Below are 27,197 nucleotides of genomic sequence, written 5' to 3'. Positions count from 1 at the left end.
TGCACTTCTGGAATATTTAAACAGTGAAAATCAATATGTGATTAAATGCCCAAATGAATGAATAGGTCGAAACACTCAATCCCGTTGGCAGTGAGAAAAGGAGAATACGAGAGATTTGATTGAGCAAGACAGGAGAATTTGCTACAAATACGGTTTTGAGCATGGTTAGGCATCAAACTAACTTGTTTGATTGTAACGCCTGCACTCTGTTTCCAGTCACAGGGAGCCAGGATTTTGGACATAGGCCTAAACAGCTCTGAAGTGCGTGGTGTAAACCTTTATTCCATTTGGGTACCCCTGCAACTTTAGGCTCTCTGTAAAGTCATTTTGGATCCTGTAATCTATGTCCTGTAGCACTTTCACACCTTTAATATACAGCTTTACTTTAGTCTTTTGAGTACCTCTTTCCCCTGGGATTCTGGGGATCCAGTACTCACATGAAGTACAAATTATATCCCACAATATTGAGCACAGAGATTTGGCCTTTGCCGTGGATGTGGTGTTGATAATAGAAGAGAAAATGGAGCACAGAGTGAGTATGGCTCAGAAGCAGGAATAGAGGTGATGTGAGAGGGAGAAACAGGCTATCCTTGTTACATGAAAGACTGAAAATAAAAGGGGGTAAGATTTGAAAAGTAGCTAAGGGATAAGATGAGAAAGGTCTTGAATGTCAAAGTCAAGGATTTGGTGTTGACTTTGTAGACACTGTGAGCCAATGAAAGACTAGCCTGACTGAAAAGATGGCTATGACCATCTCTATCTAAATGTGAAGTTGGTGATGAGTAACTTGGCAGTACATATATTTTCCCTTTGTTTTATTTGGATTGTGTAAACCTGTCTTTCAGTACAAAAGAGCACTGGGTTACATCTAGGTGACACATTTCCTCCAGACATCCTGGTGCACTTCAGGAAGTGGTGGGGATGATTCACTAGGGGACATCTTCCTGATCTATGCAGCGATTGGTATCTGGACACAGTTGTTCTTGCCAGGCTGCGAAGAAGTCTTTCCATAATTTCTGTGGATGTTTGCTCTGCCTTTTCCCAAGACTTGGGAAACCAAGCACAGGATGAGACTAGATGGGAACAAATTTGGAAGATTTAGGGTCCCTGGTAAGTCTTTATTCAGAAGGCTTTTTGAAAGTCCTAAAGTGTCTAGACAGGCCTTAGCTTACCAAGGGGAAGATAGACATTGGTCAGTTTGGTTCTTTGATTACCTTGGTAAAAAAAAAAAAAAAAAAAAAAGAGTATTTTGGATTTTTATATTCCCCATACCCCCACGGTAAGCCTAATCTTAGAATCAGAAGATTCTTGCAAGTCTGTGGAAGTCCATTATATAAATATATATATTTATGATATATGTATATATGATATATATATTTATGATATATATGTGATATATATCAGATATATCTGATATATACCTGATATATCAGATATATATGATATATCTGATATATATATGATATATATATGATATATATATATCATATATATATGATGTATGTAAATAAGTACCTTATTTTAGGTACCTTATCCTAAACTGTGCAGAGGTATACTTTACTGCCTTTTCCTAACATTTCTAACCTACAAACCTGTTGAGATTTCTTTTTTTTTTTTTTTTTCAACGTTTTTTTATTTATTTTTGGGACAGAGAGAGACAGAGCATGAACGGGGGAGGGGCAGAGAGAGAGGGAGACACAGAATCGGAAACAGGCTCCAGGCTCCGAGCCATCGGCCCAGAGCCCGACGCGGGGCTCGAACTCACGGGCCGCGAGATCGTGACCTGGCTGAAGTCGGACGCTTAACCGACTGCGCCACCCAGGCGCCCCGAGATTTCTTTTTATTATCTGTAACTTTTAAAATTATTATCAGTATAGCACAGAGATTAGTAATACCAGCTCTGTACCCAAATTGCCCAAGTTCTGATCCTGATTTTTTCACTCAATAGCAATGTGACTTTGGGCAAATTATTTAACTCCCCTACCTCTGTTTCCTCATCTGTAATATGGAGATAATCATTTACTTTGAGCATTTTTGCCAGAATTAAATGAATGAATTCATTGTTCATTTACTAAAAGTAAAGCCCTTAGAATGGTCCCTGGTACATAAATTCCCAATAAATATTATCTATTATTGTAAATGAGAAAATTAAAGCAGCTAAAGGTCAAGTGCCTTAGGTAGTTATCTAGCAAGATGGTTAAACCAGGATTAGTGTTTCTTATTTCAAGATTTAGTCAACTGAGTGTATTTAACTGGTCGACTGTACTACACTGATACAGAGACCAGAGGTCAGGAAATTTTTTCTTAAAGGGACAGATCAGTTAATAAGTATTTTATACTTTGCAGGACTTAGTCTCTTCTACAACTACTCAGCTCTGTCATTGTGTCTTGCAGAAGCTGTAATTGATAAGGTATGGCTGTGTTCCAGTAAAACTTTATTTATAAAAACAGGTTGCAGACTGTTTGTGCAGACCTATGCTTCAGATGCTTAAGTTATACCTGAATAGAGACTTTGTATTCCATTTAGTTTTAATCTATGAAATAGGTATTGCTGTGGGAAAGGAAGGCAGAAGAAAAAACAAATTTCCCTACAGCCCATTGACAAGTTCTTGAGACAGGCAGAGTGACATTCCTCTGCAAGCTCAGGTGCCTTGATGACACTTTGCTAGGGGCAAAAGGGAATCTGAACTTAACATTATCCTGACCCTCAGCATCCTGTAAGTCTGTCTACTTGAACATATAAAAAAATCCTTTGGAAACCTCCTTTATGTCTGCCCGCCTTCCCCTTCCCCTCCCCATATATGTTGGCAGTCTTACTGCAAGCTTAGGGCCCCCTGATACACATCTGAAGGCCCTCAGATGAGACCTTTTGAGTAATCAAAGGGACCGAGTTTTTACTAAACAGTAGTAAATGACCTTTTCCAAGCAATAGCTAGCCCCCTCAAGGTCCTGGAAACCTTGTTTCCAAATTCTTTGGAGGAGGCTTACCCCCTCCCAACTTGAAGCTATATAACCAGTCATCTGACCCAATTCCAGTGCAGCTCTTTCTGCCCATGGGTTCTGTCCCTGTGCTTTAATAAAAGCACCTTTTTGCACCGAATCTCAAGAATTCTTTCTTGGCTGTAGGCTCTGAACCCTAACACCTCAAACTACAACCCAGGTATTATATTATAATTATAATTATTATATTATATTATATTATATTATATATATTATATTATAATAATACAATAACTTCGCCTCCAAATGATTATGTTTAATGTGTTATTCTCAGTTGTGATGGTCATGCTTGAGAAGATCTAAAGGATTTAGAAAGTCACCAATAGTAATAAATGTGTTTTCCCATCTCAAAGAGATGTGTAGAAGTTGCTGATGTAATGGCCTGGAGGATTTTTCTTAGAATTTGAAATCTGTGATTTGGGCAGGATGATAAGGGTTGTTTTATTAAAAGAACACAAATACAGACTGTTGTTTGGTTTTTGTCTTTTTTTTTTTTTTTGTAATTTCTGTATAGGAAAAATATGTGAGTCAGATAACATGCTATTTGTAATTATCCTTGTCATTACACAACAGGTTTTTGTGCTAGGAATGTTGTTTGCATGGGTTTGGATGTTTTTCTGGCTTACTTTTCAGTTTAATAAAGTGTTCTTTTTAAATTAAACTTGTCAGTGAACCTTTTTTGTGAGTGGCTTTGTTGGTTAGTTCATATTTATAACTTACGTCTGTTTCTGAGGAAATGACTACATTCTCTTGCATTCCATCAAAACTGTGTAACAAAGGACATCTTTGAGTTACTTAAAAACAAGGCTCATGATGGAAACTCAAAAAACCCAATGGTTCATGTTTATAAATGTTTTTATGTATTCAGTCTTGGTTGGGCCAAATAATCAGAGCTCTGTGCAGAGGGAGGGATTGAAAATACTCAGTGCTTCTCAATTGAATAGAATCGTCTGGAGCAAGTTCAGGGAACACTTTCTTAAAATTCTCTTTAAAATTTTTTTATTTTATATGTTTTGAATTGGGTCTTACAGAATATAGGTATGTATTTTTTTCTTCTCTTTAAACCCGTTCCACTGATTTTTCTGTCCTCATTTGTACCTGATAGGCCCTGACCTATGGTGAAGTCTAAACCTTGCACGTGTAATTTCTAGCAACGAGGCTGATGGGGATTGGGAAGGGGCCTGGGGCCGTAGCTGACTCACAAAAACCCTCTGTGTCTTCCTCCCTGCTGGAGGCCTCTCTTTCCCCACCTCTGGAACATCCTCAGGTTGTCCCCACTGTAGTCTTGTCCCTCACTGTTGATCCCTTCCTTCTGCTGTTGGTTGCAGGGCGGGACTTGAAAGCACAGGCGAGGCTCTTGGCTGCTCAGACCCGGGTTGACCTGGGCTCTGGGACCCCGCCTAGAACTCACATTCCCCCACAAAGGCCCTGTTAGAAATGGTGTTTTCTAACAGGATTTTGGTGTGATGATGATTTTATATCTGTTTGGTTATGAACTCATTGGGATTTTCTGTGCTAGTTGCTAATGTAATCATCAATTTTAGCCCTTTCATGAGTGCTCAAGGAAACCCCTTCCCTAACCTCAATCTTGGATCTAAGTCTACAACAGACAAGAGAGAAGCTGCTGTACTTGCTGCCACACGTCGCTCACTCCTGCCTTTCTCAGAAGCACCTGTGGAGTAGGGTTCCTAAACACTCATGTGGAAAGCTGTTGACTAATACAACTGTTTACTTTTGGAGCACAGACTAGTCTTAAAATTAGGCTGGCTTATGCATGCATCATTAATCGCTTAAAATTCACCTGGATTGGTGTGTCTGTGTGGGTCATACATGAAGCCAGCTTTAGGGGAGACAGAAAGGGCAGATGCTTACCTGAGTGGAGAGATTTCTTTAAGACAGCCACTATCCCCCATGCATACCTGAAATTCTGTTGTCAGTAATGCATTTTATTTCCGTGTTAAGCACCTGCCTCTTTTGAAGGTCTTTTTCAAATGCAAATGTCCTTAGGAAGGATATGCATTAAGCTGTTTGAGCCGCAGATCTGATCCTATTCTTTCCTTCCTTCCTTAAACATCTGGGGTCACTGGCTTCTCAAAAGGACAGAGTAAAGAAGGAAGGAACCACACTGCTCCTTCATAATTTTATCCGGGACTGGCTCTGACTATATATAGATTTGAGAAACACATGTAAGGTAACATATCTGGTATTTAACTTGGAGATACTTTTGCTTTCTCAGTTGAGTAGTGAGCACCTCTAAAGGAACTTCTATTCCTAAATATTCCTTAACGACCAAAATATGTTATTACTGTAATGGTGAGGATATACATGCCCATACATATAGTACTGGGAATTTTTTTTCTATATTTGTTATTTACAGGAGGTAAGGAATCAGTCAAGTCTAATTGCAAGCCTATAAAACGGTATATATGTTTCTGCCATATTGTCTGCATATTGATTGGTCTTGTTGGACAAGAAAATAATTTCCTTTTTTTTTTTTTAACCTTAGCCACCAAATATTGTCAAGTTATGATTCGTTCATTTACTCAACAAACATTCATAGAGTACCTAACGTGTGCCAGGTACTTTGTGCTATAAAAATGAATGATGGTGGTTTTCTGCCGAAACTCAGGCTTCAAGGAATATTTGAGGTTGTCCAGCAACTGGGGAAGTAAGGAAGAAGGAGAAGGGAATGCTGGGGGCAAGGGGAGGAAAAAAGGGGGAGGAAGCAAAGAAAGAACTGGAAGGAAGTTAGTTAAATCTGTTGGTCCTTAACACATTTTCATGTTTTTAATTACACATGTGTTATCTAGTTTGATGCTCTTTGCTTATACCATACTTGACCATCTATAGGCTATATTTTTTTCTGGTGTGCTATAATTTGAAATTAATTTTATCTTTTTTATATTTGTTTCTTTTCAGTATAGAAGAATTTTATGGATCAGTTTGCTAAGAAGCACATGGAAAATTTGAAGAGCTGAAGAAAATCACTATTAAACTTGCTTTTAAAAATGTGAGTAAACTTTCTCCTCTGCATTATTTATTTCCAACACTTGTAAAGCCTGTAATTACCTTTCTGTATATTGAGTGTGTAAATTTTTTCCCAGTAGTAAAGTTACTCGACTGTGTCTGTCTATTCATTAAGTCTGTGACAATTGATGACCCACCCCCCTCTGGAAAAGTTTTTCAATTCTAAAAGTGCTATGACTAACATAGGTGACTGTAGAATTTAGATGTGTTATGGCAGTCAGTGAGCAAATCTGGTTGGCAGCGAGAAGAAAAACACAGACCTGCTAGCACAGAAAAGGTACCACCCTCTTCTCAATCCTTGATGGCTCTTTGTCCCACAGACCATCTCAGTGCTGTATTGAAGCCAGTGAGAACTGGGTCAACCCCTTAATGACCCTGTACGTTTAGAAACATGAGGTGCTTTCACATAAGCTTATTTACTCTCTTCCTCCTCGTTATTCTTGTTCAGTAATAATAATACTTAGCTATTTGTTGAGCATCTTCCAAGTGATAGGTACTTGATTCATTCAATTCAATCAGTATTCATTTAACAAATACTTTTTCAAGTGTTTGCAACGTGCCAGTCACTGTTCTGATACTATGACCTTATACTGTCATGGCAATCTTGCAAGGTTGAAGTTAATATTTCAGTGATCTGCATGAGGATACTAAGGTTCAGAGAAGGGTAGGGAGTTTGCTGACCGGCACACAACTGCTAAGTGGCAAAACCCAGTGTGTGAATTTGGTGCTGACATTTTTCGATTGGCCATATCCTGTGTAAGTGGTGTTTAAAATGCTCTTCTTGGCACTGCTTTTGGTAGGAGACTAGAACCTTCCGGGTTGTATTCTTAACAGGAATATGATCCTAATCCTTCTAAAGTTTGGCCATAGTCACAAGGAAGGAAATTAGAGAAACATCCTCCCGCTTTTGAGAGGTAGCTTTGGTACCTAGATGGGGAGCTAAGAGATAAAATGTCCAGTCCCAGACCTTCCATGGATTTCCTGTGTGTCCTTGAGATAGTTAACATACATGGGAAACAGTTACTTTTATTTATGCCAACTGAGGAGAGCAGACCAGATGTTCTCTGGGGTCTCTTTCAGTCAGCTCTTTGTGGAAATAAATTATGAAGGAAAGTGCACAAATCATAAGTGGATGGCTTGAGGGAATAATTGTCACAAAATGGACACACCTTTGCAACAGCACCCAGATTAACAGAAAATTGCCGGCACCCCAGGACCCTCCTCTTCTAATGTTCCTGGGGATAACTGATTCCATGATTTCTAATGCCGTTGATAAGTTTGCCTGTTGAAAAAATTCTTGTGAATAGAATCATGTACTATATATTCTTTTGTGTCTGGCTTATTTTTCTTACTGTATTTGTGAAATTCTTCTACAGTATTGCATAAGTTTGTTTTATTTCATTCTCCTTGCTCTTAATGGTATTCAATTATATATCTCTTTTAAAGTTGCTGGACATTTAGGTGCTATCCAGTTTGGATGAATAACGAATAGTGCTTTGATGAATATTTTTGCACATATCTTCTGGTGTTTGTATTTTGTTCAGAGACTACTCAGTGATTTAGATTCTGCAGATCTCGGGAGTGATGTTGAACTAAATAAATGTCTTTGGAAGCAGACAAGTTGATTTTAGCTAGCCAGGTGATTTGTCTGGCTCAGCCTGATGGTCTAAACATGCTAGTCAGAAACAGATAAAGATGCTTTTGTATATTGCTCTTGTAGATTGAGAGTGTGGCCAGGTGGAAGCCTTCCTTGATACGTGTGTGTGGTGTGGTAAGGCTTGCTCTCCTGGCAGAGAAGGGCTTTGGTTGGGTCCAGGAAATGGTTACAGAGGGGAAGAGGCAGTAAATCCAGAAAAGAGAGATGTCTAGGCTACCCTAGAAATGATTAGGAGATCTCATCAACCTGATCAAGGACCTTAAAAACTGACAACCCAGGGGAAGAATCTGTATTGTGAGACTGAAGAGTTTGGGGAGAGGAATAAAGAAATAAATAATGAGGGGCGCCTGGGTGGCTCAGTCGCTTAAGCTTCTGACTCTTGGTCTTGGCTCAGGTCACGATCTCATGGTTCATGGGCTCGAGCTCCACATCAGGGGGAAAGCTGCTTGGGATTATGTCGCTCTGCCCCTCCCCCACCCACTTCCCTCTCCTCTTCTCAAAAATAAATAAACTTAAAAAAAAAAAAGAACTATTGTTGCAGGCAGGCAGGCTGAATCTCAGAAGGAGCTCTCAAAGCATTTTCTGAACGAGTTTATTCTAATGTTGGTCAAATTTCTTTTTAAGTCTAATTTTGTTTTGAGGAAGCTTTGAAAAACCAGTTCCTACTGTATGAATCTTGAGCCGACCCGGACTTAATCAATAGAATTACCAAACTAGGAAACAAATGTATTTTCCAACAAATGTGGGGTGTGGGCGTGAGGGTCTTGCCGTGCGACCATTCTGTGTTCAGGTCACAGCTCCTGCCTCTTCCGACCATCTACCCAGGTTAGCTCTTTCCTCTGTAAAGTAGGGATATTAATGTGCTTACCTAATAGGTTTGCTGTGACAGTTTACTGCCGTAATGTCTGCAGTGCATTTGGGTGTGTTGTACTTGTACGAAAAATGACAGCCATTATTCTTAATATTTTTCTGAATCTTCTTATGGATGTTGCCTGTTTGACTCAGTAGCTGAGACTTCATAAGAGTTTTCAGGTGATTTTTTTTTAAAAACATAAGATTAGCTAGTTTCTTTTTTAAGTATGGTGAACACTAATAAGTATTTTCCGACTTGCCTCGCCTTAAACTGAAATCAGAGGAAAGATGAAAGGAAACATTTGTCCATGTGTTGTTGGCCAGGCCCTCCCCAGGGTGAGTCAGTGAAGACACTGTTGGTTGTTGGAACTCCTTTACTCGGTTAATTCAAGAAGAAGCCAGTGGAGCTGAGATTCATGGGGAAGTTGGGTCATTTGGGACAAAGGAAAATCACAATTTTTGTTGGACTCTCAATTCTTGGCAGGCATTTTGCAAATGTAAATAAGGTGTCCTTATTTACCAGGGGACTGGTGAGAGGCTCTGTGGGTGACTTACTACATACCACCACACCCAGTGTAGGGTATGCTTCCCAACTGGTTGTGGTTGGCCATGTCTTTTCACCCATTAGTGATTCTGTTCTAGCTATTAAGACATATGGTATCGATGAAGCTTGATTTTGCCCTCGGTGAGATTATTTTTATTAAAAAAAATTTGTTTTAAGTTTATTTATTTTGAGAGAGGGAGAAATAGCTTGAGCAGGGGAGGGACAGAAAGAGAGGGAGAGAGACAGAAACCCAAGCAGGCCTCTCACTGTCAATGTGGAGCCCGATGTGGGGCTTGAACTCACAAGCCACAAGATCATGACCTGAGCCAAAATCAAGAGTCGGACGCTCAGCCAGCTGAGCCAGTCAGACGCCCCTGACCTCGGTGAGATTATGATCAAACAAATGAATAATCTAGTGTTCTGAAAAAAAATTTTAGAGTGATTTGAGCAAGGAGAACAATTTACCCAAAACTCTGAAATTCTACTTCTGACTTTTCTAATACTAGCTTTGGCACTTCTGGTATATCCTTTGCCATGGGCCTCTGTTTCCTCATCTATAAAATCAGGAATAGTTTAGATTGGTACTTTGAGGCAGAGGGGAGTTCTGTGAATCCTCTAAATGTCATACCTAGTTTTGGGTTTTTTTTTTTTTTTTTTTTTTTTTTTTTTAGGGAGAGTATGCGAGCAGGGGAGAGGGGCAGAGGGAGAGAGAGAATCTTAAGCAGACTTCACGCTCAGTGTGAGATCATTGACCTGAGCCAAAATCAAGAGTCGGTTGCTCAACTGACTGAGCCACCCCAGCGCCCCAATATTTATATTTTTCTAAATGCTAGATTCTTTGACAGGTTCATTCCATGTCAGAGGATCCTTTGACAGCAGATGTTGGTACTTATGATAGTAGATGAAGGAGCAGTTTTAAGATATGACCTAAGTTCACCAAATAGTTACTATCCATATCAGATAAAACATTAAATGACTAAAGTGAGGTAACTGATTTAAGGTCGTAAGAGTATATCTACATTTATTTTCACAGCAGCATTTGCTTTAACAAGCTCTAATACACATGCTCTATTCATGAAAGGGTGTATATCTATATCAACTACACAAATATATAAGACATGTATTTAAATATATGGCATAGCTAGATTATGAAAGCTGTATTTGGCTTTCTCTCATATCTCTATTTAAATTCCCACTTCCCACATTACATCTTTGGGAGTGTCACCCTGCCCCCAAAATTGGGTTTGTTTTGTTGTTCCTGATGTCAAAGCAAATATTTACTAAAAAACATTGAATAATTGTCATAGAAATTAAATATTGGATTAATTAAATTAATAAAATAAGTACCAAATAGTGTTATTACTTATTTTTTTAAGTTTATTTATTTATTTTGAGAGAGACAAGAGTGTGAGTGGGGGAGGAAGAGAGAGAGCAAGAGAGAGGGAGAGAGAGAGAGAGAGAGAGAGAGAGAGAGAAAGAATCCCAAGCAGGCTCCGCATTGTTGGAGCCAAGCCCAATGTGGGGGTCGATCCCATGAACTGTGAGATCTTGACACCTGAGCTGAAATCAAGAGTCGGACACTCATCCGACTGAGCCACCCAGTTGCCCCTACTTAATTATTACTTTTAAGTTCCCACCTCGATCCTCTTATACCCAGGGGTATCTACATGCAGCTGATGCACGAGGGCATATAGGAAAGAATTAAACCAAAAACTTTGGGATGTTTGTACTTTCCGGCATTTAGATGTTCTGGCAACTGGCAAACAAGAAGTATCATTTGTCTCAGAGCCCAGGCAACACCCTTCTCTCTACATTGTGCTCATGGTTCTTGAGGTCACGGGATGGTGGTGGTGAAAGCTGTCTGGTTATGCCACTTTGGAAGCTGGATGGACCCAGGCACAGGAATGAGGTGGGGCCTCTCATCTGGCTTTGTTACTGCCCTGTCTTCTTCAGGCTGAGGAAGGCCGTGGGACTGTGCGCTTTATTACTCAGGCTGCTTATATAATCGCTGCACCTTGTCATGTAGTGGTTTCTGAACAGGCATTTTGTAGCCTCCGAGATGATGTTGCCCCTAAAGAAAAGCAGCCCTCGTAGCTCTGGCCCTTTGGGCTCTTTTTCTCCATACCCTGGTAGTCTTGTTCACTTTATCATATGGGGTTGATGTTTTCTACCTCCTGGGTAATTCTCAAAATACTGCTTGGGATTGGCAATCTTATTTGGAATCATGTGTCACATATGTGTTTTGTGTTTTATTGGTTCGTTATAACTTGAGACAATATGTAAATGAATTTCTTTCCATTAAAAGATTTTTATTTCCATTTTTTTCTCCCTCTAGTGATCTCTCTCTCTTTTACCAAGTATCTAGGATCTCCTTTACAATCCAAGGGGGATGTGGTTGGGGTTTTAGAACTATTCCTTTAAGCAGAGGCTTCCTTTGTGTGTGAGGTGCAATGGAGTTTGAGGGTAGCTTGAAGCTATTTGCTAAGCCTTAGCAGTCTTTATTCTCAGTTGCTTTGTTTTTTCCCCACCCTGTTAGGAAATTGGCAGTCAGTGACTGATTTTTTTTTTCCCCTCCTTAATACAGATATATGCAAGGGTGTAACTTGGAGAGAAAGGAAATGTTTACACATTTTGCAAATAAATAACCAAATCATGTGGAGGGTGTGTGTGTGTGTGTGTGTGTGTGTGTGTGCACATGCATTGGCTCTATAACTGGACAGGTGGTGCTTTTAAGTGCTATGTGTTTGTTTAATTAGAAGAACTTAGCACTTCGGACGGCACTTCAGGCATATAGTTTCAGCAGTTTTTTAAGAAGGAAGAAGGTCCAAGGGAATATTGACTCTCATTTAGTGGATATATGGTTTAATATTACGGCATTTTTTGAAATGCATAGTTCTGGCATCAGAGTTTCAATTAGCCAAGGCTCTCCATGGCTTAGGGGGCAAGGAAGTGGGAGAAGGGATTTCAGTCGTTCCTAAATCTGTTATTTAGCAGTAGCTGGAGGCTTTGTGCATCATAATCAAAGAAATGAGGTTGCGTCCCCAGGGTGTGTTCTGTGTTCCTGGAATACCCAAATGCTGCCTTCCCCCTGACGAATCACAGCCCAGAGCTTGTTCAGCCTAGAGGAGACTTAAATTAGGGGTGTGGTAATTTACAGCCACTGTAGCAGGACCCATTTAGTCTTTAGGCAAAAAATAATACATGCTGTCTCTTAAGAAATTATGGTAGCTCTCAGAGCTTGCGATAGCTTCAACAACTTGCTATTACCTCAAACTCCGGTATAATCCCTCACCAATGACGGACTCCTCAGTACCATGCAATAATTATATTTGTCGTCTGTGTTTTAGTTTGTCTTTCAAAACATGAGTTGTCACTGTACCATCAGCTTTTCTTATTTTTATATTTGTTTTCACTTTATTCCTTACCTTCATGGTAGTCATTATGTGCTTGGTTTTAGGTACGTGGCTATTTGATACTGGGATATTAAGAGATTTTAGAAGAAAAGGTCATCAGCTGTCTTTCTGGGCTATTCTGGGCATTTTGTACTATATTTATTTTGGGTCCAGCTTTTCCTGCCCTTGATTTCTGATTAGCTGTTCCTCCTCCTGGCCGTGGCCTCTCATCTTGCTTGGAAGCTTTTCAATAGGTCTGAACTTGGATGACTGTTTTGTTTAACAAATAAACTTGATGTCAACCTTGGGGGGTAGAGAGAGACACAGGATGGAACTCTGTCCATTAATGCTTCTGGTTCTAATGCAAGGAATTCCTGGAGCAGGGAAGCTAGTTTCCAGTACACCAATTTCCAGAAGTTGTTTCCTGCTTGAGGAGATTAGTCTTTACAATGGGAAACGTGAATCCTGGGCATTTGCAAAAGTTTTGGATGATTTGTGAGATTTTATTTTTTCAATGTTTATTTATTTTTGAGAGGCAGAGACAGAGTGTGAGCAGGCAAGGGGCAGAAAGAGAGAGGGAGACAGAATCTTCAGACAGAATCTGAAGCAGGCTCTAGGCTCTGAGCTGTCTGCACGGAGTGTGATGAGGGGCTCGAACTCATGAGCTGTGAGATCATGACCTGAGCTGAAGTCGGAACCTCAACCGACTGAGCCACCCAGGTGCTCCTGATTTGTAAGATTTAAATGGTCTTACTGTCCATAAATTTTTAGAAATTAAAGAATGGATTATTTGCTTAGAGAGGTGGGCCTTTTGGTTCTTCATAGTCTGAATTGGTCTTGACTGAGGTCTGGCACAGAACACCCCTTTTCAGAAGCCTGGCACCCAGAGACGGAGCCTTCTGTGTTGTTGGGAGAGTGAAAAAAAGAAGTATCAAGCAGGAAATAAGTGGCCTTCAAGGAGTAGTGGGCCTTCAGACATAAGACTTGTCCCAAGAAGAGCAGAGCGACAGTCAAAACACCTGTTTGCGTTGACCCACAGTGCCTCCTGGCCTGTTGACCCTTTCTCTTTCCTCCCCTTGTTAGCCAGCACAAGCAGCAACACTTCTCTGTGAGTCTGTGTGGAGTGATTTTAGAGGAATAGAAAATACCGAGTAGTTCTAATGGAATGTTGTAGGATTCAGAAAGCGATTTCTGCTTCCTCACTTGGGGGTCCTCCTGGGTCCTCAGAAGGTAGAGCTGAAAAAAATCAACGTGTTATGTGTGCTTGGTTCTTTGCAGTCTTTAATACGATACAGTCGATTCTCGTTATTTGTGGTAGTTACATTCTATAAGGTCACCGCAAATACTGAATTAGCAAATACTGAGCCATTGGCCCTGGTGGGTATATAAGTTTAGGTTCCTGTGAGCTTCTGTCACATTTTCTCAGTTGATGAATGTATAGTCTTCATCTCTTTAAGGCACCTATTTAATATTGTTGATTCATTAACAATGAACTCGCAATCAACAGTGCTGTAACATATGCCTAAACAAAGCTTATCTAACACGTCCGTTTTTCTCTGCAAGGCACATCACAGCCTCTTTCACTTGGGAACACTAGACAGCACCTCAGCCCTATAAACACTTGTTTGTAGTATGAATGCTGATCTGAAATAAGAAGGGAGAGCATTGCCTTATTCACCTTCAGCTGGGACTGTGTTCACAGGCAACTCAAATTTTTTACTGCTCTGTGCTTGTCCAGGAATGCCCATGAAAACACCGTGAGTACTGATTTTGGGTTTACAAATACATTTTTGTTAGTGGGCAAATCCACAATATCTACTGTGTGACATGAGAAAAGTAATCCCAATTATTGTGGCGGGAACCCTTTTCAGTCCAGCTTTACAGAGTGTGTACCAAACCAATCATTTAAGGTAAAAATGAGTTTCAAGTTGGTACTGTGACCACTATCCAGAACACATTTTTAAACAGCGTCTGCTAATATGAAGACTGTTAAGGACAACTTGCCCAATTGGTGATTCCTATTGTTGAACAAGTGACAACACTATAGCCAGGCTTTGAACATGTAGAGAAAAGGAGCAATGGCTTGTGTATCCCCGTGTCCTTGACATGAAAGGTAATAACGGCCAGCACATAGTGGAACCCCAGTGGGTGAATGAGTACTAAAATGAACGAATGAAGGAAAGAGCGAGGAGAAATCTGCTTGGTATTATCTGACAGTCTACTTCAGGGCACCTTTGGAATCTGATGCAGCTTTTCAGCTTAGCTGACTTCCTGCCTCCTGCATTTATTAAATTAACTCATGTAAATGCTTACTAAATGTCAGAGGAAGTAGAGTCTAGGAGCTGGGGTAGCATGGGGGATATTGCAGCTGGGCTGAGAGCGGAATAGGAGTACTGCCAACCATACTGAGAAGACTACTTAAGGGCTAAATCAGCATTTGATTCCTTCTTCCATTTCACCACGAAGCCTGACTGGCAGTTTCTTTCTTGGCTTCTTTGCTCATATTCCTGCTACCAACTTCTCTCCTCTTCAGTCCCCCTTCCACACTGCTGTTATTAGAAGCCTTTCTAGAACATGATTTAATCATCTCAGTGTCTTGCTTCAGAATTTCATTCTCCTCGTAAGATACAATTCAAAACTCCTTAGTGATCTGGCTCCATCCCTGCATTTCCAGCTTCTGTCTCTTACCCTTGCGCTGAAGGACATCATCCTGTGCTTGGCGGTGGAACTAGACTTTTCACTGTCTCCCACACATGCCCTTTAGGACTTTTGGCTTTTGCACAGTGTTGTTGCCAATGTTGTCTGCTCCTCCCAGATCTTCCCCTGTGCTGTGTCTGGCAAGATGTCCATCCCCCCTACAAGTACGAGCTCTTTAAGGGAAAGGTCTATCTAATCACCTTTGTGCATAGCCTCTCAGCCTGTAGCATGTTATGTTCCGTAAATGTAGTTGAGTGGGTGAATGAATTTAGACATTATCTGGAGGATTCGGAAATACGAAGACTTAAAAAAATCGTTTTAAGTAAAAAAGAGAGGATAGAATATCAGTTTGTACTCAGACAAATAGAAAGATGTGACAGTTCTCTTGTTAACTAGCTTTGTCTGATGGGTAAAACTGAGCTTTTCCACTCAGGAAACATCTACACTACACCACACTCCCTGGCCCCCAATATAAATATCCAGGAACTAGATTTAATTAAAGTAGAAGCTAGTTAAATTTTATATGAGAGGAAACAACGTGCAATTTCAGATATTATCTGTTGCTGTTATTTCCTGCAGATTAACCATTCATTTCACCAAATATTTATCACGGAGCTACTATGTCCAAGAAACGGGGCCAGGGGCTTTGGAGCATGAAAAGAAAAGATAAGCAGAACACAGGGGCTTTTGTCTAGTGGGAGGGAAGGACATGAAAGCATATTTCTGTAAAACAGGATAAAACGTACACTTATTACAGGTAGTGCTGTGGTAGCACAAAAAAGGGTGAGGTTATTTCTAGCCTGCTCACTTCTATAGAAGAGCTTGAATTTAACGTGAACCTGGAAAGGGTGCACTTGGGAGTAGGTAGGTAGCAGGGCAGAGGAACACGATTAGGGTGGTTCCAAAGAGAGAGGACAGTATAAGCAAAGACGCCGAGGCAAGAAAGTACAGGGGATAAGTACTGCAAGGAGCGGGATGGGTGAGTGCAGAGCATTGTAAGATAAGACTGGAAAAGTACATCAGGATCTTATTTTAGAGGGATTTAATGACAGTTTGCTTGGACTCTGTTCTGTAGGCACAAGGAGCTGTGGCAGAATTTTAACAGGAAGATTTTAAAAAGGAAATATGTGACAGCAGCCAGCAACAGCTAAAATTTGTAAGCAGATCTCATGTGCCAGGCGCTTTTTCTAAATCCTCACCACAACACTTTGAGGCTAGTACTGATAGGATCACTTTTGATAGATAAAACGGAAGCCCAGAGAGGTTAAGTAACTTCCCAGGATCCATAGCACATAAGAGGTGGACCTGAGATTTGAAGCCAGAAAATCTTATTTGTGAATGTGGGTTTTGAACCTGGGATTGAAGAGTAGGACTCAAGGAGTCTCTGAACTTTTCTCAATTATTTGCAGAGTGTTAATATCTATGAATGTACACCTTTGTTTAAGACAAACATCTCTAGCTTTAATCCTGTAAGTTGGAGCACACCAAATGATGTGAATAAAGACTGGAGCAGCGCCCCATTTTGCCCTCACGAATCCCCAGTATGTACCATGCATCATATGGTGATGGTGTGCTTACGCTGCTTCTTAGATTGGAAAAAGAACACTCTCGCACTGCTCAAAATAAAAGGAAATGTCAGAAACCATTTGTAAGAATTATTAGTACTATAAAGTGTCAGGCTGTTCCTTGGTTTGTGAAAAACAGAAAATGTCCAACAAGTTTTTTGTTTTTTTGAAGGTAAACATGAGCTCTCCAGGCCCTGGAACTTGGGATAACATGAAAGAGAAGAGAGCTAGCTGTCCATTGGGCAAAAATCATTCTTTTAAATTTCAACAAAAGCTAAGGGCACAGCTAAGGGTGGCTGTGTCAGTTAAGTGTCCGATTTCAGCTCAGGTCGTGAGCTTGTGAGTTCGAGCCCCACATTGCATCAGGCTCTATGTTGACAGCTTGGAGCCTGGAGCCTGCTTTGGATTCTGTGTCTCCTCTCTCTCTGCCCCTCCCCTGCTTGCTCTCTCTCTCTCTCTCTCTCTCTCTCTCTCTCTCTAAATTAAACATTAAAACAAATTTAAATTCCAACAAAAGCTAAATAAACTCTGGAAATCTGAAATGTTTTTTTTTTTTTTTTTAATTTATTTTTGGGACAGAGAGAGACAGAGCATGAACGGGGGAGGGGCAGAGAGAGAGGGAGACACAGAATCGGAAACAGGCTCCAGGCTCTGAGCCATCAGCCCAGAGCCTGACGCGGGGCTCGAACTCACGGACCGCGAGATCGTGACCTGGCTGAAGCCGGACGCTTAACCGACTGCGCCACCCAGGCGCCCCGAAATCTGAAATGTTTTTGAAAAATGCCTAGATATTAGTCTGTTTTCAACTAGATCAACTTTTTACAGTTAGAAGGACTTATGGGATGAATATTTACTCACCCATGAGACTGAAAATTCCTTGCAGCCCATGGTGAATCCAAAGGCAGGTGCCAGTAGGAATGAATGAATCCAGATTCAAGAATTGCCTAGCTGATATTATTTGAGAAATCAAATCAATACCTAAGTTTTGCTTAAAGATTTTAATGCTTTAATTATGTACATCTTTAAGATACTCTTATCACACAAGTATAGCACATGTAATACTTTAAGAGATCTGGATTCCCTACTTGAATTTTTTGTAATATTTTTCCCATCTTTGCTTTCTCATCTTCTATTTCTATTTTTTTTTTCCTGGTCCATTTGAAAATAAGCTGCAGATACCATAATACTTTACTTTTAATTTCCTAAGAATCAAGGACATTGTTCTACACAGCCACGATATTCTTATTACCCCTGATAAAATGATATATAGTCCATATTCAGATTTTTCCAACTATTAAAAAATGTCTTTTATCATAGATTTGAGAATTTGGTCAAGGATTCAGTGAAGGGTTATGAATAGCAGTCAGTCATCATGTCTCTTTGGTCTCCTTTTTGAACTGTCTTGTCTCCCTGTTTTGTTTCTTCTTATTTTGTATTTCACGATGTTAATATGTTTGAATAGTCTAGATGGCAGCCTAGAAGAACGCCTTATGTCCTGGATTCATCTGACTGTTGGTGTCCTCAGATTAGATTCAGGATAAACACACATTGCTAGCAGCAGTCCAGTGCTTCTCCTCAGAAGGCCCATGATGTTGGTTAGGCTAAATTTAATCACTTGGTTAAGCTGGTGTTCACTGGTTCTCTCCATTGGAAGGGTACCTAATTCCCTTGACAACTAGTACTCTGCTGGGTAGTTCTCGGAGAGCGTGTGCACGTTTTGTTCCCCAGTGGTCGTTCACCCAATGGTTTTAGCATTTTTTCAAAGTTCTTATTTAAATTCCAGTTAACGTACAGTGTAACATTAGTTTTAGGTGTACAATTTAGTGATTTGGCACTTGCATGCAACACCCGGTGCTCGTCCCAACCAGTGCTAGCATTCATTTTTGATTCTTGTGTGAATCAATTATTACCATGGTGGTTTCAGTAGAGTACTAACTGAATTGTTGATTACTTTACTGGAGAAAAATTCTCCTTTTCATCCCCATCCCTGTTTGGGGAGAATCTAGGCCCCAAAGACAGATGGTAGTGGGGTTGATGAGAGGGGAGCATAAAAATGACTCTCCAAACCTGTATTAACAATGAATGTGTCCAGTGTTTTCCTTTGTGATGAGTGCATGGGAAAGTTCTATGAGGAAGGAGGGATCTCTTTAGTTTTGGAGATTCGCACTTAAAATAATCTTTATTGATGCAGGTAAGGAAGAATGAAGTTAAATTGTCATTCTGATTTCCTTCTAGACTAAGAGAATTCAGTAATAATGAGATGAATTTTCATTCAACAGCCACAACCTGAATAGATATTTGATGTCTGCCCTCCCATTTGAAAATGCCTCACAAGTATTTCCTGATGAAATACTTCAAGCATATTAGATTGATATCCAAAGGGCATCAAAACCATAAAATTCCTTGGAAAGGTGGAATAGTAAACAAATTGTTTAGTAAGGGGATTTCTTGATCTAGGTTTATAATCCTTTTTGGGAATTTACCCTAAGGCTTTTGTACCCACACAACTCATGACTGGCTCACTCAGTGGTTTGGTGTTATCTGATGAGGATCTTATTTCACTTTTGAAAGCAGGGTGTTGTTCTCTTTGTTGGGGTCTGAGGGGGTAGCAGGAAAAGACGGACTCCATGAAGTGCAACGTAAAGCCTCCCCATCCATCTTGAAATTAGAGAGCCCACTGCATGGAATAGAATTTCTTCTACTTGTCACTCATAATGAAAAGACTTATTTTTGAAGCAGTTTGTTTAAGCCTCCTGCCTAAACAAAATCGTTCTTAACTATTGGGGTACAAACCTTACCAGACGGTCTTGTGAATTCATGTAGAATTTGTTCCATTTTTCCTTTTTTTTGTTAAGAGGATTTGGGCCACTGTTTTTGTAACCAGGTAGATGTAGACCTGTGTGTCCTCTGGAGCCATGAACTTTAATATTCTGTTCTTCAAATCTGGATAAGATGGTTTTGCCCTTGTTTTGCTGGTATGGTACACACACTTTTCTCTCAAGGGGATCCTGCTAAGTAAGAAATTGACATGGGATGATGTATACAATTTTACATTAGTCTATCTGATTCTGTGTGTGGAGGGAGCTGAATACCATCTACGTTTGCTTGATAAGCTTTCGCTGTATTCTGGCTCATTATGATGTTATAGATTGTAGAATATGAATATTTAAGTTAAACTGAGCTTTATGGGTTTCAAGTTTGAGTAGTTCACTTGAAAGAATTGTTTTCATTTTGAGATAATGGGATCCCAAAACGTATTGGTTAAGTAGATTAGCATGTGTCTGGGGCGCCTGGGTGGCGCAGTTGGTTAAGCATCCGACTTCAGCCAGGTCACGATCTCGCGGTCCGTGAGTTCGAGCCCCGCGTCGGGCTCTGGGCTGATGGCTCAGAGCCTGGAGCCTGTTTCCGATTCTGTGTCTCCCTCTCTCTCTGCCCCTCCCCCGTTCATGCTATGTCTCTCTCTGTCCCAAAAATAAATAAAAAACGTTGAAAAAAAAATTAAAAAAAAAAAAAAAAGTAGATTAGCATGTGTCTGATAAGTGCAATCATTCTAGCTTGAGGTTATAGCAAAGATTGTATCTTTGTATGACCACTTCCATTTTGCTCTAGGTCCTTTTGATGTATAAGTGGGCCTCCTAAAGCCCCAGCTCCACGTATGTGACATAAAGCCAGTAACCTGATCACAGTTTGGCATGTAGCCAATAGCTTCACAGCATATTTGACACGATGATGAATGAGGAGGTGTTGAAATATTTCCTGTTTTTAAACATTTGGACTTGGTCTCTTAGATGTTGTATGATAACGCCAAAGAATATTTAGAATTCGAATTCTTTACAAAGAATATTTGTTACAAAAGCTTATAAAATACATTGTTTGAATTTTAGAGATAGGTTCATACCTGTCAAGCAGGTTTATAGAACACCAAGAATTAAGCACAAATATGTAAGATGTCTTGCTAATGAACAGGGCTTCTTATTCACTGTGGGCAGTCTTTTGAGGTAGCTCATGTTGTTTGAGCTTTTCTTGGAGCTTGACTTAATTACTAGAGAAAGTTAAAATAACAGAGCCCTGATTACGAATGCCACGATGGTAGGAGAGGTCATCTTTTAGGCGTATCATACATCTAGTCTAAAGCAACATTAGGGCTCCATGTGTATTTGTTGAATTAACATTTCAGATTAATTACTGAATCCCTCTGGTCTTAGATTTCTCAGTCTGTAGGTCACCACTTCTCTTGGCCTTTCATGGATTGCCATTTTCTTCCTGTCTCCCGCTTTCTACTCTCATTCCTGCTCTTAACCCTGCTTGCCGTAACTTTTTTTTTTTAAACTGTTTTCTTTTTTTTTTTAATGTTTATTTTTTTGAGAGAGAGACACACATGCACACAGACAGAGATGAGTGGGGGAGGGACTGAGAGAGATAGAGACACAGAATCGGAAGCAGGCTCCAGGCTCCGAGCTGTCAGCACAGAGCCTGATGCGGGGCTCGAACTCAACGAACCGCAAGATCATGACCTGAGCTGAAGTCAGATGCTTAACCGACAGAGCCACCCAGGCGCCCCAGCTTGCCCTAACTTTTAACTTAAAGAATAGCAACTCTAACCTGTTATATTTCACTTTTCAAAAAAATTGTATAGGAACAAGTTTAAAGAAATAAGTTATATTCAAATCATTTAAAAAATGTTATTGAGACAGACCACTGTGTACCAGACACTGTATAGTAAAAAGGAACCAAGAAGTTGGTCTGTAGGTAAACTAGTTGGATGAAGAGAGCTGAAAAGTACAAGTCATGGTGTGAGGGTGGCAGGATGGGGACTGGGGCCCAGCTTAAGGAAGGGCACGGTCAACTGCACCTGCCAGGGTCGTTCTTGGCTATAGTAACCTGAAAGCAGCATCTTTAAGGGCAAATTCCCCAGATAGTGGGGGAACTTGAAAAGGCAATGGGGGACATTCTCCAGGGAATGACGAAGGTAACCCCAGGGTTTTGTGTGTTGGCCCTGATGAAAAGTACTACAGGTGTTCCTTTGGGGACTGTGGTGAGAATAGATTAAAAGAAGATCTGGAAAGGGCAACACATTGTGAATGCTACTAGATGTGGTGTGTATGCTGCAGTTTGGGAAGGAGGTACACAGGGGGATCTGGAAGGAAGAGAATGAAAATCATGGACGGGTGAAGTAATGGTACCCAAAGTCATGGTGAAGTCAAAGAGCCAGTGGAGGTGGAGCAGCGTGTTTGAGTGAGCTACTCAGATGGGAAGATGTTCTCAGAGAACAGAGAAGTGGATAAAGTGAGGAGTCTGCCTGTGAAGAAACTCAGGATGTGACTGTGAACATATATTGCTGAGCATATATTGCTGTTGTTTGATTTCTTCCCTCCCGTTGTGCTGTCATTCCTTAGGCAATATCATCCCCAGTGTCTCTCACACATGACCAGCCTCAACTGCACACTTTATTTATTTTTTTTTTAAATTTTTTTTCAACGTTTTTTATTTATTTTTGGGACAGAGAGAGACAGAGCATGAACGGGGGAGGGGCAGAGAGAGAGGGAGACACAGAACCGGAAACAAGCTCCAGGCTCCGAGCCATCAGCCCACAGCCTGACGCGGGGCTCGAACTCACGGACCGCGAGATCGTGACCTGGCTGAAGTCGGACGCTTAACCGACTGCGCCACCCAGGCGCCCCCCAACTGCACACTTTAACACTACACCAGTTTATCCAGCAGTGTAAAGTCCTCCACCTTATTAACTGTCCGACTCTTGGTTTTGGCTCAGGTCATGATCTTACAGTTCGTGGGTTCAAGCCCTGCGTCGGGCTCTGTGCTGACAGCTTGGCGCTTGCTTGGGATTCTTTCTCTCCCTCTCTCTCTGCCCCTTCCCTGCTTGCTCTCTATCTCTCAAAACAAGTAAATAAACATTAAAAAAAAAAATGTCCTCCACCTTAAACTAACCACATTTGTAACTGAAGCAACCTTATATATGAAACCGTTTAAAATCCACCTCTTCACATTTAATTATTTTTTAGTATTCAATGGGTACTTCATACAGACAAAACGTATCACCCGTAATCTTTTTATAGTCATGTTTGCATGGCTTTATCTCTTAAATAATAAGCTCACTGAGCCCAAGGATTGTTTTTATAAGTTAGAAAAGTACTTGGACCTTCTACGTGCTAAATATTTGTGGAAGGAAGGGAGAAGGAGAAGAAGGAAGGCAAAAAGGGAATTACAATTGAGGGAAGGGAGGAATTTGAGGGTTCTTGGGTAAATCTGTGAGTGAATAAGGAGGAAGTAGTGGTCCTGGGGAAGCAAATTGATAACAGTAACAGAGAAGTCAGGACAAAAGGGTGAGAGGTGAGCACAGCTTTCCTTAAAGAAGTTGAAATTCAGAGGAAAGTTGAATGACAATTGCAAAGCCATTGCAGAAGGTATGGTGGGGAATGGGCTGGGAGAGGACTTGGTTGAATCAAGATCTGCTAAAACCCATACCTTTTGGTAAGTATTGCTTCTGTGTGGGAAATATTTCAATGAGAATTACTCTTAAGCTCTCATTCTTGGATGTCCCTTGGATTGAGGTTTCTGGGGAGATCCTCTGGAGAATGAATATCAGCAGCTACAGCAAAATTATGTATTAAGTGCTTGCCTTATCTCCTCAGTTCTCACAACAACCCTGTGAGGTACATATTACTATCTTTCTCATCTTATGAGTGAAGCAGGGTAGACCTAGACTGGCTAAGTAGCACTCCCAATTCTCTGATTCCTCCTGAGTGGGCCACTTACTCTAGCCAACACAGCACAGTCTAGAACCAGTCAGGTCCCTGGGGAACATCACACCTGCCATCAGAAATCCTGAAACACTTCCAATTGAAATCTGTTTCCTGAGTGACTCAGTATCCTCTGCCATTTGCTCAAGCCCTTGAAGTTCAACCCAAACCACACTACCATCTTGGGAATCTGATGGGTTATAGTGTTGCCTCCTGAAAATGGGCATTTGGCTTAATATTAAAAAAGGTTAAAATACATAAAAATAAAAGAGGGTAAAAATAGAGTAAGGATGGGGGGCAGAGGAGAGAAAAAGAATGCCTTCAAGTTAGGAAGGGTAATACTACTTAAAATTCACAGAGAATATATCTCAGTCTTCTAGACAACATCAGCCTGAGTCAACATGGTGAGCTGGAAGAGGAAGACATGACTAATAAGAACATGTGTTTATTGGAAAACAATTAACTCGTGGAGATTGTAGAATAGAGGTTATCTGGCGATAGAGGGTGTCCTAATTCGAGGGAATCTTGGGGTTGGATTCTCTTGCCTCTGTGAGAGAGTCTTTTCTTTCGTGCCCGCTGATGGGGGTGCTCAGTGGCCTCCTCCGGGTGTTGTCTCCCGAGAAGTGAGGAGAGGATTTGCTCCCTCAGCCAGTGGAAAACCCACCTCAGGTTCACACAGGAGATGGCCTGTGTGCTGGCATGAGCACCTTCCTTCTCTGGCTTCTCTGGCTGACCCGATGAGACTGAGGAGGTGTCTAGAGTGCTTGTCCTTTGGCTGTGAGTTGCCTGGTTTGTCATCTGCCAAGACAATGAATGAGTTAAAGACATATAATCTGGACAACAGTGGGGCCGATATGTACCCATTCATGGAATTGAAATCCTTCTATCAAAAATAATCCAACTGTAAAGGCAAAGTGTTTTGTTTTTGTTTTTGTTTTTAACATTTATTCATTTTTGAGAGACAGCCCTCACAGGGGAGGGGCAGAGAGAGAGGGAGACACAGAATCTGAAGCAGCCTCTGAGGCTTAGCAGGCTCTGAGCTGTCAGCAGGAGCCCAACTCAGGGCTTGAACCCAGGAATTATGAGATCATGACCTGAACCAAAGTCAGACGCTTAACTGACTGAGCCACCCAGGCCCCCCCATGTAAATGCAAAGTTTAAATCCTCATTAATAATTAAACACACACATATATTTTGGGTGGTCATCTTTGTTAGTTTTTTTTTTTTTTTTTTTTTTAACTTTCCTACCCTCTTTTGTCCTTCAGTGCTCCTCGGTATTTCCCCTTCAGCTCCACCCTGACCCCTTTCCTTGCTGTTAGCCTTCTCCCTCCCTCTCCTGGCCTGTCAGACACCAAGGGGGTGTGGGCCTGCTTCAAAGCAGGTAATAATACTCCATGTGTTCCAAACTGGTACCCCCAACCCCAACCAGGTCTGTTCCCTTCTTGCCTATGGGGCATCTCTGTGTTCACCTCAGTAAGTTCGTGTTCCTGAAGTCTTAGAGGAATCTGTGGAAACTGCATGGTACCTCTGTGTTGGCAGGGGTTGGGCAAGTCTTGGCAAGTATCATGTTCTTGATGACTGACCTGAGCTCTATCTGGAGGGGAGCTGCTGAACAATTGGAAATCTTCCTCCTGAGCAGATTCAGGGAATGCAGAGCCATCATCATCATCTTTCTGATTTTCCAGAAGTTTCTCAAGCTTTTGCACAAGACCGTCCAGTTTGCTGAGAGTCAGTTGTGTGTTCTCTTCAGGGTACTTGTCTACCCACCAATTGACTCCATTTATGTCCCAATTAACTATGGAATCTGAATTGTTAGAACCCACATCAATGTCCCAGGCCAGGGTGATGCTTAGTTTGCAAAACTGCTTTGGGTCGTCCTGAATTTGGTCTTGTCTCCTCAGGAGTCTGCCTGTACTTTCAGTTCTCCATGTCCCTTGGATAGGAGGGACAAAGATTGAAGGACCCTTGGAAGACACGTCTTCACGGGAGATGGTTTTCTTGTAGGAGGTGTCTTCACAGGGGAAATAGCCCACAGAGAGGCTCAGGTTTGATTCAGAGCTGCAGTCTGTAGAGTCAGTTCCATCATTGCTAGAGGATGAGTGTGCCATGGAGTTCAAAGGCTCAAATCTCAGGTGTCACCTCAGGAATCTTCTAAAGAAAGGGAAAAAAAAATAGGTGGGATTAGAGGAGAAGAAGAGGGAAGTTCTGATGGTTGAGCAATAGCATTATTCATTCCTTTTTCTACTTGTGACTATCCAATTCTGGTAGAAGTTCATCCTTTTTTTGGTCTTCTTTAATGAAGGGCAAAAAAGGCCGCCCCGTCCCTTAAAAAATTTCTTTGTGTCACAACACTGTTTACTAAGCCTTTCCACCTGATACTGCTCATCTTCTGTCTTGCTACAGTTGAAAGAACTTGAATTATAAAAGAAAAAATGATCATTGTATAAAATTTGAAAAACACAGAAAAGCATAAAGGTGAAATTAAATATGCTTATGATCCTACTGTCTAGAGATATTGATAACCATCACTGAAAACATTTTGGTGGACTTCCTTTTATCTGTACATGTATGTGTACATGTGTATTTGTACATATGCATACACACATACACATATCTAAATGGATGCCACATCAGCTGTTGAAAGTGAGATTGTTTTATAGCATACCCTAGAGTAAACATATATATGGCTATTCTGTCATTTTTAACCACTTTCTTATTGATCATTAGGTGATTGTTGTTTTAATAAATAGATCTTCAGTAAACCCTTTTGTCAATAAATCTTTGTGTCTGTCTATATATTTGTGTGGATTTATTGGACCAAAGATCACATACATATTAAAGCTTCCTGATAGTTGATATCAAATTGCTTTCCAGAAAGGTTATAGCCATTGAGATGCCCATCCTCCCACCATCTGTTGGCACTTTTTAGCCCAGTTTTTTTTGTGATGCCCCTGGTAGGTAAGTGGGGGTGGAAGAATTACGTGGTCGCACCCACGTGCGCGCATACACACACACGTACACATGCTCTGTCATGCCCTCCTCTCGTGGCTGCCCACATGAAAAAGGTGCTGCCAATTCCTGAGCCATAAACTGGGGATGTTAAAAATCCGCAGATCCCAACTGTCAGAGGCTACAGGTCCAACTGCCACAAGTCTGTGTTCTGAGACTGTTGGTTACTATGGCAACACAAGGACCTAAGTTATAGTCAGAAATGTGGAAAGAGAAAAAAAAAGGGATAGAAATCCACAAGGGCTGTCTCCTTGCTTCCAAACTATTCTGTGCTCATACCATCCTAATCTGAAGAGGATCCCTCCTGAGGGCAGAAGGACAAAAGTGATGGCGGTTCCTTCCTTCTTGCCATGTGGGTGTGTAAGATGGTTCCTGTCTTAAGGGAGTTGAGAGCCTATTTGGTGAGACGGACATAAACCACCTGTTATAGGACAGAATGGTAAGTGTAGCAACAGGACTTAAAAATAATGTGGGAGAATAAAAGGAGGTGCCTCATGCAGCCAGGGTGAGATTGGGTAGGGGTATCAGGAAAGGACTCCAGGAGGAGATTACTTCTGATCTGAGCATTTATGGGGGAGTAGAAGTTAGTGGGGTTAAAAGGGGTAGGGGTCCAGCAAGAGGGCCTTCCAGAGAGAGGGGACAGCTTGAGCAATGACACCTGGCTGACAAACAGCCGACTGTGTGGGGAGATCAAGT

General features: G+C 41.1%; 2 protein-coding genes across 12 annotated transcripts in view; one reads left to right on the top strand and one right to left on the bottom strand.

The window, feature by feature from the left end:
• The window catches only part of PPFIBP1 (PPFIA binding protein 1), a 177,470-nt gene that overhangs the window by 50,084 nt on the left and 100,189 nt on the right, over positions 1-27,197 (top strand). For 9 of the 10 annotated variants that reach the window (XM_058743246.1, XM_058743253.1, XM_058743250.1 and 6 more), the window contains one exon: positions 5,920-6,010. The gene's annotated coding sequence lies outside the window, so the exon portion shown is untranslated. The remainder of the gene's footprint in view (positions 1-5,919; positions 6,011-27,197) is intronic. The other variant, XM_058743245.1, reaches the window with a different exon arrangement.
• C8H12orf71 (chromosome 8 C12orf71 homolog) lies at positions 801-26,627 on the bottom strand. Of its 2 annotated transcripts, none has more exons than XM_058743261.1 (3): positions 26,512-26,627; positions 24,962-25,643; positions 801-1,073 (listed from the first exon to the last, which is right to left on the bottom strand). In XM_058743261.1, the coding sequence occupies exons 2-3, from the start codon at positions 25,598-25,600 to the stop codon at positions 930-932; spliced, it is 783 nt and encodes a 260-aa protein (XP_058599244.1). In that variant the 5' UTR covers positions 25,601-25,643; positions 26,512-26,627; the 3' UTR covers positions 801-929. The 2 variants fall into 2 exon arrangements, with proteins under 2 accessions (XP_058599244.1, XP_058599243.1); XM_058743260.1 differs by lacking the exon at positions 801-1,073 and adding an exon at positions 23,918-24,290.

Source organism: Neofelis nebulosa, chromosome 8, assembly GCF_028018385.1.
Source record: "Neofelis nebulosa isolate mNeoNeb1 chromosome 8, mNeoNeb1.pri, whole genome shotgun sequence".
NCBI classification, from domain to species: domain Eukaryota; kingdom Metazoa; phylum Chordata; class Mammalia; order Carnivora; family Felidae; genus Neofelis; species Neofelis nebulosa.
This window is presented reverse-complemented; position numbering and strand designations above follow the sequence as displayed.